The sequence below is a fragment of the Juglans microcarpa x Juglans regia genome, chromosome 1D, assembly GCF_004785595.1.
Source record: "Juglans microcarpa x Juglans regia isolate MS1-56 chromosome 1D, Jm3101_v1.0, whole genome shotgun sequence".
Classification (NCBI taxonomy): domain Eukaryota; kingdom Viridiplantae; phylum Streptophyta; class Magnoliopsida; order Fagales; family Juglandaceae; genus Juglans; species Juglans microcarpa x Juglans regia.
This window is the reverse complement of record NC_054594.1, coordinates 45,207,283-45,219,932: the sequence shown is the minus strand read 5'-3', so window position 1 is coordinate 45,219,932 and position 12,650 is coordinate 45,207,283. Positions and strand designations below refer to the sequence as shown.

Genomic DNA, 12,650 nt, shown 5'->3' with positions numbered 1-12,650 from the left:
GATTGTCATGGGAATATTAATAAAAAAGTCTTGTAAGAAGGAAGATATTATAAAATGCCACGAAAAAAAAAAAAAAAGGTGAAAAGGTTGCGTATTGCGTAATAAAATTTTGCAGATGAGGGGTGGGGGGCCATTGGGCCCACCATCACATTCAAAACATGAACCAACCCACAATATGTACCGCACACGTGACCACCAATAGTATGGACCAGACTATGTAACCCAGCCAGAATGGACCTGACCCGCTTCTTTTAGCTTTAGCTTAGGGGTTACACGAGACGGGACGGGACAAGACGAGGCATCTCCATCTCATCGTGCACACCAAACATGACGTTTTCCTCCTAACCATATATGGCCTCTGGAACCCACCTCCTAACTATTTCACCTATCCCACCATTACACCCCCCCCCCCTTTGATTTTATTTTATTATTTTTATATCTACTTCTTTTTTAAAGCAAAGGAAAACCCATACTCTCAGTCTCATACAAATATGTGCATTTCAAAAAGCAAAAATGATAATTAAAGGAGTGGGAGATTCTTAGCTTAGCCGCCGACTCCACGTTACAACATTTGCCAATTGCAATTTACACTACTTTCTGTATGGAAACCCAACATCAGATTCATCACCATCTCCAAAGAAGCTTTAACCCACGTCAATTTGCTTGGGGCCCTCGAGCCTCGGCCATAAGGGACTGCACGTGTTGCAGAGATAAAGCAACTGTGCCCCCCACCATTCTCCATCGGACCACAAAACCCTCAACAGTAGGTGTAGGGACCGCCATGCTTGCATCGGAAAAAGTGCGAAGACTCTTCTCCCACCCCTTGGGGCCTGCGCCCCCGCCCCCACCGTCACATGAATGAAAGTGGCCCCCCTCCCCCCAAAAACTCGTACCTCCTTATCCCGTTGCACGGTCCACGGAGCAGCACCACTTCGCTTAAAGTCTTCCTTTGACCCCACTGCTACATGTGGTCCCCACCTTTAAGCATTCCCTCACGTGTGCATGTGAGGCTCCATGAACGAAAAAAATGGCACTTTCTGTTTTCTCAGCGTTTGGATGGGCGAGGCATGAGCGGGAGCTCCTGTTTATCGTAAATCTCAAGCGAAAAGTCTCTCAGCATCTGAGTGGTTGAAGTTATAGTTTTACTGTTCGTCATAGAAGTAGCCAAGCTTGGACAAGAAGTGGTTGAGTTCGGTTGGATTTGAACGTTCGCGGGTGTATTGGCCATGGAGGAGACGAAGGACGATATCGGCCTCGCCGAGACGTTGATTAGAGGCGTCGCCGTGGCTGAGAATGTGAATATGTGAGGCTGGTTTGAAGGTCCGGCAATTGAGGCCATGGGCGGAACCATGATCAAAGTTCCGGGCACGACGGCGTTTGAGGGTATAGCCCACACGGGGACGACCGCTTGTACTTGTCGTTGAGGGACAGAAGTTATGGGGGCGAGACCCGATGAGACCGAAACGCCGTCGCTTACGTCTACGTATTCACTGTTAGCAGGTCGTTTGCGTTTCTTCTTAATGGGTGGGTCGCTGTTGGGAGCGGATGTGGTGGGGATTTTGAGGGTCCCATTGACGGACAGGGCGATTGCGGGGACCGTTCCGGTGCCAGTGGCGGCGATGATGGCCGGTTCGGCGTGTTCTAAGAGCCACCGGATGGTCTCGCCGTCTGACTTATGTTCCAGTTCTCGGGTCAATTGAAAGATCCGGGCGGCGCAGGCGGCAGGCATTCGGACCCTCCGCCCACGACCCTCCACTTTCGTGTGACGATCCTTTGTCGAGGCTCTCTTCGCTGCCGCTTGTTGCGTTCTGCTCCCAACTGCTTTCATATCCATCTGCATCTGTATACCCGCGGGCACGTGCGCGGCTACCGGCATCACCTGTATCGCCTCCGTTTCTGGCTCTTCTTTCAGCGCAGCTATCTCTGCCGACGTTGCCTGAGGCGGTGTGGATATGGTGGTGTTGGTGGGTCCCTCTTTCCTGTGGTGGTTCCTTAGTTCCGCCTCTTCCCCGACGTTTATTTCAAAACCAACGCTTCTTGTTGCTGCTTGCTCCTTTTCGCGCTTCTGTTCCCGTATCGCAGCCATCTTTGGAATTTGGAGAGAACTAACTGCTCGGACCAAAATCCAGTAAAGAAAAAACAAGAGAACCCAGAAAAAAATAAAAATAAAAAATAAACTTACAGAGTCCAAGAGAAAAAAAAAAAGAAGAAAAAAGGAATGTTTAATAGGAAAAAATTTGCAAGCTTTCTCGGAAAAGTAGAAAGAATAGGTATCGTTTCTATGTCTAACTCTGTTCTCGCTTACAAATTAGAGCTAGAAACGAAGGGAAACACGAACACAGAAAAAGGAGAGAGGAGAGGTGAAAGATAGAAACGAATCCAATTTTTCCTAGCTACTCGGTAACACGTAGGAAACGATGGAGAACCCACCGTATATATAACGTGGAAAATTGAAATGGAAGAAATCAAAAACAATGGAAATAGATGGATATACTTACAAGATGGGGAGGTGGGGGCAATCTAAGGATCGCATAGCACCTTGGACCCATTTGATGGCGACACGTGGTGGCTCCCTCTTCAAGAGGCCCGTCTGTTCGGTTTGAGTCAAAGGTCCTGATGACGCCCATCAGCCGAATGATTAAAATATATATATATATATATTTTATTTTATTTTCCGAACTTTATTTTGAGCTCGAGTTTGCACATAGTTATTTGCTTTAGGGACGGATAGACCTCCGTCCAGTGTAAAGACATGCGAATATGTTGGAGTTTAGAAAATCGGGAATTCGATTCGAAACGAGATTGTACGACTGTAAGGCACTTCCACTGTTCGAGGTTCCTAATCTTACAAGAGATGTGAACCAAAAAGAAAACATTTATAAAAGCATTTGAAGTTTACAAATCGGTAAATCGAGTCCGTTTTGGCTTGCTTGACTGAGTCTATTTTTGATTTTTCTAACTCGACTTGATTTAAAATATTTAAATTTAAATTTAAATTTTTTATTTATTTTTTATTCGAATTCGATTCGATAAATTAAATTCTTAAGCTTGAATTCAAATGATTTATTTTTTTATTTTTTGAATAAAATTTAATAATTAATAAATTAAATAAATAAATAAAAAGAAAAAATATAATATTAAATTTATATAACTAATAAGTAGAACCTCTATTGAATTATAAAATTTTAAAAAATTTATAAATAATTAATATTTAACTAGTTGATATTTATAAAAAATAACAATATATTATATGCTTATATATATTATTAATACATACACTTAATATGATAGCATATATCTATTTTATATATGATTTCTCTATACTAGTATATGAAATTATTAAATTTTATCGACTAATTATTATACAAATTATAAAATATACCTATGAAGTATATTCACTATATAGACATAAGTAATTAGATTACATAATATATATTTAATTATAAAAGTTGTATGCTTATATTATTAACTAATACATATATATATGTATACATACATAGGTGTATGTATATATTTATCAATATATGAATGAGTTTTAATAAAGTTGAACTAATGAGTCGACTCAAGCATAAACGAGAGGGCCTTAACGAGTATTAGTTGAGTGGAGTCGATTTTGTTGAGTATGTGTCATTTACAAATCGAGCAAGTATCTGTTTTTACGAATGATTTTTTTTTTTTTTTTAACGAGTTGAGTTCGATTTGAATTTAATCAAGTGAATATTGAGCAGATTATTGAACAGATTGATTCATTTACAGCCCTACAAATCGGAGAAGGTATGCTCATAAATCATAACTACGTACGTACGAACAATATCCTTACTAATAGCCTCCGAATATATATATATATTATATATATATCCTTACTAATAAATGTCTGATCTCATTGCATATAATTAAATAAATAATTGTCCTTAAAAAGATTATCGTGACTTTCATTTTTATGAATAATAATGTATAGACCGGCCAGGCTAGTTGTTCGTGCATGATAAATATATACACGTGAAGGCTAAGGACAATTATCGCAAATCCAACCAAGTCCTTGACATGTTCCATATATAAACCACATGTTTGAGACAGTCAGAATTATCACTGCCTAGCTAATACAAACAGATGCAACTATGATTAATTGCATTAGCATTAATAATTTTTTTTTGATAGGTACATTAGCATTAATAATAATAATATTGTTACCCATTTTAAGTGGCACGTACATTAATTTACGTGGGGGTGGCCCTGATCTTAGACCCAACGGCCTATATATAATAGGATTTGAGATTTAAGAGCCTAGCTAGAACAAACATGCATTGGCTTTAAACGAGTGAAGCGTGCATGCTACCATGTCTTCAGTGCAGTGCGCATGAGTTTAGGGCAGAAATTCCATATCTTAATATATATATATATATAGGTTTTGAATTTGCAAGTTCAGCTTTGATAATCATGCAACTCCATCTCAATTCATTCTTTCTTAATGAGTTGTTGGAAATTTTGAAAGTTCCAAAGCCCGTGGTCAAAGGAAGAGAGAGAGAGAACAAAGCGAAGGCCATCAACTAACTAGTCAGTGTTTAAATTAACATCTCTGTACTGAACCAAAAAAAGATGTTTCGGGTTTGTCTTTTTTTTTGTGTTTTGTGTATTTTTCAGATGGGTCATTCTTGTCTTATCCGACAATTGAACTCGTTTAGTATCTAATAACGTGGAAAATGATAAGGTAATTACTCTTATTATTTATTTATTATTTATTTTTAATTTTATTTAATAGTTAAAGAAGTGACTATTAATAAAATTATATATATTTTTATTTTTTTCTTAATGTTAAGAATATTAAAAAAATACTTAAAAATAATAATAAAAAAATTAAAATAAACTATGAATAGCAAATAAATAATAATAAGACAGTAACCTATCACATTGGTAAAAGTAATTTGAATAGTACGTATATCTGGTAAAAGTGACACTTAATTAATGGAATATAGTATATCTGGTAAAAAATTTTTACCCCCTTCCTCTAAAGGCCGTGTTTAAAAGCTTCGTTGAAAGGTAAATAAAGTGGATACAATAAAAAAATTTATGAAAGGTCCCTCACATGCATTTTGAATGAGCGAGACAAAGCAGGACAAGTGCATTACTCTTTCTGGTAATAGGAAGTACAGGACCCACTGACGGTTCTGTTTTTCTCCGGTTGGTCCAAATGAAAAATTGATAAACACATAATACTTTTCACAACATATTTCATAATTTTCAAAATAAAAGATATTATTGTAAAATATCATATAAAAATAATATTATTTTAAAAAAATATCATCATTTTACATCATGTATTATGAGAAGTATTTTGTGAATTATTAGTCAGCCCAAGTTTAGACATTAACTTTGGGGGCCTAAACAAGAGAGCCTGTGGGGGATGTGGACCAACGAAGTGGTGGATGGATGGATGGATCCCACCATTATTATTACTGCTGGGGTCACGGCCTCATCTATGGGTGGTTGGGGGGCCCCACCAACTACTAGCCCACTATGCGTATGGCCATTTTGCATAAACATTGGTCCATTGTCGCTTCTAGAATGGAGGGGGGGGGGGGGGGGGGGGGGGGGGGGGGGGGGGAGTCTTATTGCCTGGGCCCCCTCCCATATCACTACTCTATGCTAAAAGTGGACCCCACATGTTTCATTTCATAAATTGGCCTTTTCCCCCATGATGTATTACTCCTCATAGAGAAAAGAAGAAGGTCCTTATTCTGATGCGGCGATGGGACCAGATTCTAAAATTGATGAACTTTTTTTTTTTTTTTTTTTTTTTTTTTTTTTTAAATCTGCACAATGGAGGCAATATTGATAGAATATTCTTACATTCCCGATCAGGCAATCACATATTTTAAATATCTTCTATAATGTATGTATAATATTAATAAAATAACTTTTTCTTTTTTTTGAAGAATAAAAATAACTAAATTTAAAATGCAGCTTCTCTTAAAATTCCAATAAAAAACCCCAATACACAACCCGAAGTACGCCTCTATGCAAAGATGTTTTTCCTTACTACTAGGCCCTTTATTCCACCATCAAAATATTCCATCAATATCAATAGTAGGTAGGAATCAATTCAAATGCAAATAATTTATTCATTTATTTCTAAAAATGACATAACTTTTATTATAAAATTGATCAATGAATCAAATAAAATTACATCAATTTATAAACTTATTTTTTAGATCTGACACGTCTAACAATAATAATAATAAAAAAAAAAAAAGCAGCAGCATACAGTTTGTTGGCAGAGGAGGAAGCATTGGCCCACGACTTGTAAGGGGAATGTATAGAGTTGTTGACAGGATAGAATTACAGGGTCATTGAGCGGACAAATAAACCTTCCCGTAACAAGAAGACTAGGCAATTTAAATGCCCTCTAAATTCGACCAACACCCGCACGACATACTATGACTAAGGCCCCGTTTGGATATAGATACTCTTAATCCATCTTATTTCATTATTACAGCTTTCTCAAATTTTTATACAAAATATAATAAACTATTCAACCTTTTCAAATCTCAAAATAATAATAATATTAAAAAATAATATTATAACAATATTTTATTAACTCATCTAAAACTATCTCATCTCATCTAAGAGAACTGTACAAACAAACAAACAAAAAAACCATAAAACTAAACAAGGAAAAGGCCAAATATGTGTTCTTGGAACGTTTTAGGGGATATTTAAACAACAACAAAAACAAAGGAATTCGTGATTGACTAATAAACATCTGCGAAGGTCAATGCTTATAATACCAGCGCCATCTAGGCCAATTTCTACAGATTGAAAGGGACAAAATTGTGAACCAAAGCAAGACTATCACACACCAAATTATATAATCTCCTGAAATTTGAACTGTAAGAGGTGTAACTTCTTGCTGGCTTCTGTCTTATGATCCTGACATGTAGGTGTACCGCGTCTGAGCTCCAATAATTAGTTCAACTATTTTCTCTGTATGTTAAGAGTGAAAGAGCAACATATCAACATACTATCAATCTCGCAAACTTGAAAGTAGAAAGACTTCTGGAATTGAAAAACTATATCAAACACACCAGCAAGAAACCCAATAATCGGTACAGGTTCCAAAATGTTCTTGGTGCTTTCGAGTCTTTGCCTGAAACATCACAACCATAGATATGATAATCATAGTGCAGTTTCCTACTGTTTCTACTCCTTACAAAAGTATAAACAAATAATCTAAATATATTAAAGATGAGATACGCACCTGGTATACTTGCTGAAGAAAGGGTCTCTCATAAGGTAAAGTGCCAATAACAGCTTCCTTCTTTTAACCTATGTCAAAGCGGTGGTATAAAAAACACTACAGCATTAAATCTATTCATGAGAACTAAACAATGCAACCATGAAATTGTGTCTAGAGAATACATATTGCAAGATTCAACGCAGAAGCCTGACGAGCAGGATGAATCCAGAAGCATACAACTCTCTGTACATGGTAAGATTTAGAAAAACCCAAACCTCATCATTTTCAGAGACGGAAAGATGAAACTGTTGCTCTTCTGTATGACCCCCTGACTTTGTAACTTTTGAAAGAATGCCCATCCCAACAAAGTCCACAGCCAGTGAAAGAAACCAAGGAATCCATGACCGAGTCCTATAATTCCGGATAAATAAAACATAAATAAGCGGTCTTGTAATAAAAAGCACTTCCCCTGCTAGATATAAAGCTCCATGAAGACCCTTTTCGGACAATATGGTGGAAATGGTTGGCCTCTGAATCACTGGTCCTGTAATAACATAAATGTATATCTTGTAAAGTATTCAATAAATGCAACACATATACTTTAACTAATCAATTAATCTTATACAAATTACTTGGAAGCTCCATAATCGCATGCTGATGTTGAACCCTATGCAACCATGATGGGTCTGAACCCATCCTAGCAGTTTCTCCAAACGTATTTAATGCAGATAGTGCTCTTCCTTCTAGATTCCAGGGGTTCTGTGCGTGATTTGTCCTTAAGTAACCAGGGCCGTGATGCCCTCCATACTTTGGGAAACCATCAACTTTATGTCGAGATGTTGAAGAATCTAATTGCCTTTCGTCATTTGGTGTCTCCCCTCCATGAAGAAGCATCTTATATCCACTGTTCCGAAACAAAGCTAACCTAACTAGAACCCTGACAAAGATCGAATAACCCATGATGAGACAAATACACAAGTGCTGCTATACAATAAACACCTAACTGGATATTGCCTATGGACAATAACACCTAACTGGAGATGATAAAGAGACATACTGAATACAGAACTGCTTGATTTTTTCTTTCGGACAGGGGAGGGGGGGGGGGGGTGGTTCTTACTTGGTAGCCTCTGTAACAGCAATAAAATTCCACTTCTTATCATCGCCATAGTAATGTTGTGCTATAACTTCAATTAATGTTTCCAAGTCCTTGAGCGAAGATATGCATAATGAGTATGGAAATGAATGAGGCTCCACGGAGCCTGTTTGCATCCGAGTAGGAGCTGTATCAATGATATGTTCATTGATAGCAGTGATTATGCCCAAAATGGTAGTTACTGCAGAAGATCAACAAATTTTTGAATAAAGCATTGATTGATATTCATCACGCCTTAGAAAATAAAATATAAAATAGATTCATAAAAGTGAATAGAATGGACAAACCAATTACAGGTCCAATTGGCAAGAAAAACAAAGAAATTAAATTTTATCCTAATCCCCATCACATGTAGGCTGAAGTAGCAAAAAATGGAGAAAAAGTCCATAGAAAAATTTAATGTCTTGTTTTTGAAAATATATAAACGGATAAACCACAAAAGCCAAAATGTTTACCTTTCTTCCTCTATGCTTTCTAAAAATCAAACTAATAATTACTTAAAAACGAGAAGAAAAAAAAGCCCTATGACTTTCTAATGTAACAAGAAGCCATAGGTTACCAAAATTTCACAAAACCTGCTTCTGGACCTATCTCTGAATCAGAAAACCTTTCAGGAAGAAGCCATGTAAATCCCTGCACAATATTATCAACACCCTGATTAGATAACAATTACATAGAAACTAAAAACAGACCAAGATAAACATTAGTGAGCAAACATGACCAATAACGAAAATCCAAGAACATGTCAAAAGAGTAAAACACTGAATTAATTAGGCAGATATATAGGCCAACTGGTTCATAGATCTCATCACGCAATGAGTTCACATGGCTTATTAACTATAAACTCAAAGGACTGCACAAGACTTTTATTCATAAATTTTAACATAAACGATGAATTAAATAAAGTTAAGCGAAGCAAAAGGCTCATAAAGTGAACCTTAAGGCTTCTTTAGTGGGAAAGTCTATGATGCATAGAAGTGCAACCTATGACGTCGAGTTTGATGCAAACGTGCAAGTGCCATTATTTCATTCAAAGGAACTTTCCTTTGTTTTCAGCTCACGAAGCATCGAAGTTTTTCAAGGCCTAAAACAGGCTTATCACCTGCAAGCCAAATGCCTTATCAAATTCCAGTAAATAAAACTACAGATTTGCTTGGCTATACTTTTCAGGAACCCAGAAGTTTCAATAGATAACATGGTTCTGCTAAAGGAAAACAGCTACTGATAATATATTTTCCGCACTTTTTTCTTTGAGCTACTATAAAATAACAAGAAAGAAAAAACGCATAAGGGCAACCCACGAAATGTATTATCTTGATGGAAAAAGGATGGAATTACCAGTTACCAATATGATATGCATTGGCCCAAATGAGCTTACATAACTTGACCATGAAACAATAAATGTTACTATTGTCATCAATTTGATATCCAAACACACAAAAAGATCGCTTTTAAAAAAAGTGGAAGATAAACCAGACGAGATATTATCATTTTGACATCCATACAGCTGGAAGAGTACTTTCTTCTCAGAATTTCTCAATTATCGAGCTATCATGGAATAACAAAGAAGCGAAAGGATCATCCACATAATAACAAACAATACCCAATAAGAATCAAACCAATACCCAATAAAATCATTGAACTTGTCCAAAATTAGCAAAAGTGACAATTTAACCAAACAAAATCGAGGAAATAAAAGGAAATAGAGAGAGGCTCACATTGGCCAGAGACTCCAAGGAGTGCACGTAGTCCTTGTTCCGCCTAACCCACCTCTTATAAGATTCCATAGATTCACAAAACTTCTCAAGACACAAAACATCAACAGCAGCAAAAGCAACGAGCTACCAGCAGCAGCAACCCTCCTCACGCTCAATCTTTGCCCATTGATCCAGAAGCCCAAAAGCCCCTTTTGGCAATTTCAGAGTAGGCTTAGAGATTGAGGTGCAGATATCGAGGCCCAGCTTTCGAGGGAGAAGTTGAAGAACGATAAATCATGAGATGAGAGAGAGCGACGGTGGTAGTGAGGTGTGGTTCTTCTCATTTGTTTTGTTATGATTATTCCAGGTTGCTATATATCTGCCCGTTCACTCGGTTAGGGTTCCAAACGTTTTTCTGACCGTCAGATCCTATTCTGTGTTTGTATTATGTAAGCTCGGTCCAAAATATCACTGCAATACTATTGGTCATTTTAAACGATCCTAGATTTCCTAAAATAGGTTCGGCTATACGTGACCCATTGAACCGCCCCCGGTTTTGAACGACGCCGTCTCATTCCAACTAAAACTTTAAAAGCACCTTCATCGGAAAGCAAGCAGGGTGAGCGTCAAAGCCTATCGAGCAACTCTCTCTCTCTAGGGTTTAGGAATCTGTCGCGAAAATTGAATATGCAACTGACTCTCGAATTCGGGTAGGTTTTTCTTTTCCTTTTACTTGGTCTCTGTAAAATTAAAGCTAGATCTTTGCTTAATTCATTTGATATTTTTTGGTTCTGCAAAAACTAAAATTTAGAGGATGAAACTCAGTGTAATTTGAAGAAAAAGATTGTCCAATCTGAGATTTCGGCATCTGGAAACCTACTGGAAAATAGCCTTCATTTTAGAAAAATTTATCTATTTCGTTACTGCTATTCTTTTCATTTCAAATTGCTCGATGTTGTTTTGTCAATTCATCTTCTGTCATTAGTTTCACCCGATGAAGCGTTGGCACTTTATAAATATATATATATATATATATATTTCTTAATGATGATATTTTTTTGTTGTGAAGGTCATTATTTGTTTCTTGTAGAATGTATTGAATGGAACTCTGAAATAATGATAACATGAATCGGGTTCACCTTCTGCTGATATGACCCTGGCCATTGTAGCGCTTTGAGCATTGTTTATTATTAGCCGGGTGGTGCTCATCTCATCTAGAGCATGGGTCTGTGGGGTTGGGATTCTTTCATGGTTTGTTAAGAAGTATTGTATTCTAGCTTGAATACATCCAACTATTGGGCTTGGCGCAAGTAGACAGTTGTTCCATATCAAATGTTTAAGAGTACTATGCACAATCATTGTTAATGATCCTGCACTTTTGATGGTGTGCTCATTTATTTACCTAATTTGATGGCATGTTGAGCATCAATTTTCTTATCATATTTTATCACTAACTTGTACATGCTTGGCTACTTTTACTCTTTCTGTATGCCTATTTCTTATTGGCGTGCTCACAATGTTAATTTCTCTGCAGTGGAGGATTAGAGCTCCTCTGTGACTCTGTGAAGATCCACAATGTCAATGTTGATCCACAAAATGGTGCAGAGAAGGTGAGTCTCTACAATGCATAAAAATGAGATATGCTTTTTCACGTCTGTGGTTAGAAGACTCAACATGTTTCTCTCTGTCCTTGTAGTTAATCATGAAAGATTTGCTCGGTTGGGTCCGTACCAATTTGATCAAGGAGAGGCCTGAAATGTTCATGAAAGAAGATTCTGTGTAAGTTTGAATCTGCTTCTGAATTTTGAATGTGTGTGCACACTGCACTCATAGGTTATGCTATTGTGATCATGAATTAGGTTAGTGATGAATAACACTTCTAAGGAGAAGAACAGAAAGGTGGAAAGGGGAATAGCTGGAGAAACATAGGGCAGTGTCACCAACAAACCACTATTATCTGTTAAGTCATAAGATGACTAATTTGATTTGCATCGTTCTATCCTTCTTAAACATGTAGTGGCACTGTACTGTTTTCTTTCAGGAGACCTGGTGTTCTGGTCCTTGTGAATGATTGTGATTGGGAGCTAAGTGGACAGCTCGATACAACCCTAGAAGAGAAGGATGTGGTGGTTTTCATTTCAACCTTGCATGGTGGATAGCATCTAGATGATCGTGTTGTGTACTCATTTTGATAATGAAATAGTTATCATGAGATAGTCATGGTCTCGGCAACTTATTTATCTCTGTACTTTTCTTCTAGAATTCATTGAAGCATATATAAGAAAGTGATGAAAGTTTTTGCTATTTTCTCATCTCTTTGATGAACTTCAACTTTCACTTTTGGCTATCTAGTATTTACGACATTTTCCAGATGAATGTAGTTTGTTCTGAGCTCTGTCGATTTAAGTTCGTTATGAGAATTGAGAAAGATAGAAACCGAGGTAGTCTTGGAGTCCAACATGGCCAGCGGCAAATCAACTGCACTCCGCAAAAGGAAGCAAAAGTATCTGTGTGACGTAACAAAACTTCTAAATTGTAGATGTGGAGTTAGCCTTAATTAGTA

The 12,650-nt window shown here is 37.1% G+C and overlaps 3 protein-coding genes across 5 annotated transcripts; 1 reads left to right on the top strand and 2 right to left on the bottom strand.

The window, feature by feature from the left end:
• Positions 1–475: 475 nt before the first annotated feature.
• Positions 476–2,417, bottom strand: LOC121262656 (transcription factor TCP9-like). Its single transcript, XM_041165232.1, has one exon. It carries the CDS (start codon positions 2,084–2,086, stop codon positions 1,046–1,048), a length of 1,041 nt encoding a protein of 346 aa, XP_041021166.1. The 5' UTR covers positions 2,087–2,417; the 3' UTR covers positions 476–1,045.
• Positions 2,418–6,720: 4,303 nt separating this feature from the next.
• On the bottom strand, positions 6,721–10,450 carry LOC121262625 (peroxisome biogenesis protein 16). Of its 3 annotated transcripts, none has more exons than XM_041165182.1 (8): positions 10,109–10,449; positions 8,966–9,023; positions 8,355–8,571; positions 7,867–8,171; positions 7,510–7,778; positions 7,256–7,323; positions 7,083–7,144; positions 6,721–6,981 (listed from the first exon to the last, which is right to left on the bottom strand). In XM_041165182.1, exons 1-8 carry the CDS (start codon positions 10,175–10,177, stop codon positions 6,920–6,922), a joined length of 1,110 nt encoding a protein of 369 aa, XP_041021116.1. In that variant the 5' UTR covers positions 10,178–10,449; the 3' UTR covers positions 6,721–6,919. The 3 variants fall into 3 exon arrangements, 2 of the variants coding, with proteins under 2 accessions (XP_041021116.1, XP_041021128.1); XM_041165194.1 differs by having other exon boundaries at positions 8,950–9,023; positions 10,109–10,446; XR_005940149.1 differs by lacking the exon at positions 6,721–6,981 and having other exon boundaries at positions 7,417–7,778; positions 10,109–10,450.
• Positions 10,451–10,641: 191 nt separating this feature from the next.
• LOC121262641 (ubiquitin-related modifier 1 homolog 2-like) lies at positions 10,642–12,399 on the top strand. The gene is made up of 4 exons (XM_041165207.1): positions 10,642–10,797; positions 11,622–11,697; positions 11,784–11,866; positions 12,129–12,399. The coding sequence occupies exons 1-4, from the start codon at positions 10,775–10,777 to the stop codon at positions 12,244–12,246; spliced, it is 300 nt and encodes a 99-aa protein (XP_041021141.1). The 5' UTR covers positions 10,642–10,774; the 3' UTR covers positions 12,247–12,399.
• Positions 12,400–12,650: the final 251 nt, after the last annotated feature.

Bases quoted from the DNA above. Each gene is read 5' to 3' on its own strand.
- LOC121262625 (XM_041165182.1), bottom strand. From the start codon at position 10,177: ATGGAATCTTATAAGAGGTGGGTTAGGCGGAACAAGGACTACGTGCAC. The intron at 8,172-8,354 runs GTAAGAACCACC...GATCTTTGTCAG, and splicing joins GCTGTTACAGAGGCTACCAA to GGTTCTAGTTAGGTTAGCTT. The intron at 7,324-7,509 runs GTTTGGGTTTTT...GCTTTGACATAG, and splicing joins CCGTCTCTGAAAATGATGAG to GTTAAAAGAAGGAAGCTGTT.
- LOC121262656 (XM_041165232.1), bottom strand. From the start codon at position 2,086: ATGGCTGCGATACGGGAACAGAAGCGCGAAAAGGAGCAAGCAGCAACA.
- LOC121262641 (XM_041165207.1), top strand. From the start codon at position 10,775: ATGCAACTGACTCTCGAATTCGG. The intron at 10,798-11,621 runs GTAGGTTTTTCT...ATTTCTCTGCAG, and splicing joins CAACTGACTCTCGAATTCGG to TGGAGGATTAGAGCTCCTCT. The intron at 11,867-12,128 runs GTAAGTTTGAAT...GTTTTCTTTCAG, and splicing joins TTCATGAAAGAAGATTCTGT to GAGACCTGGTGTTCTGGTCC.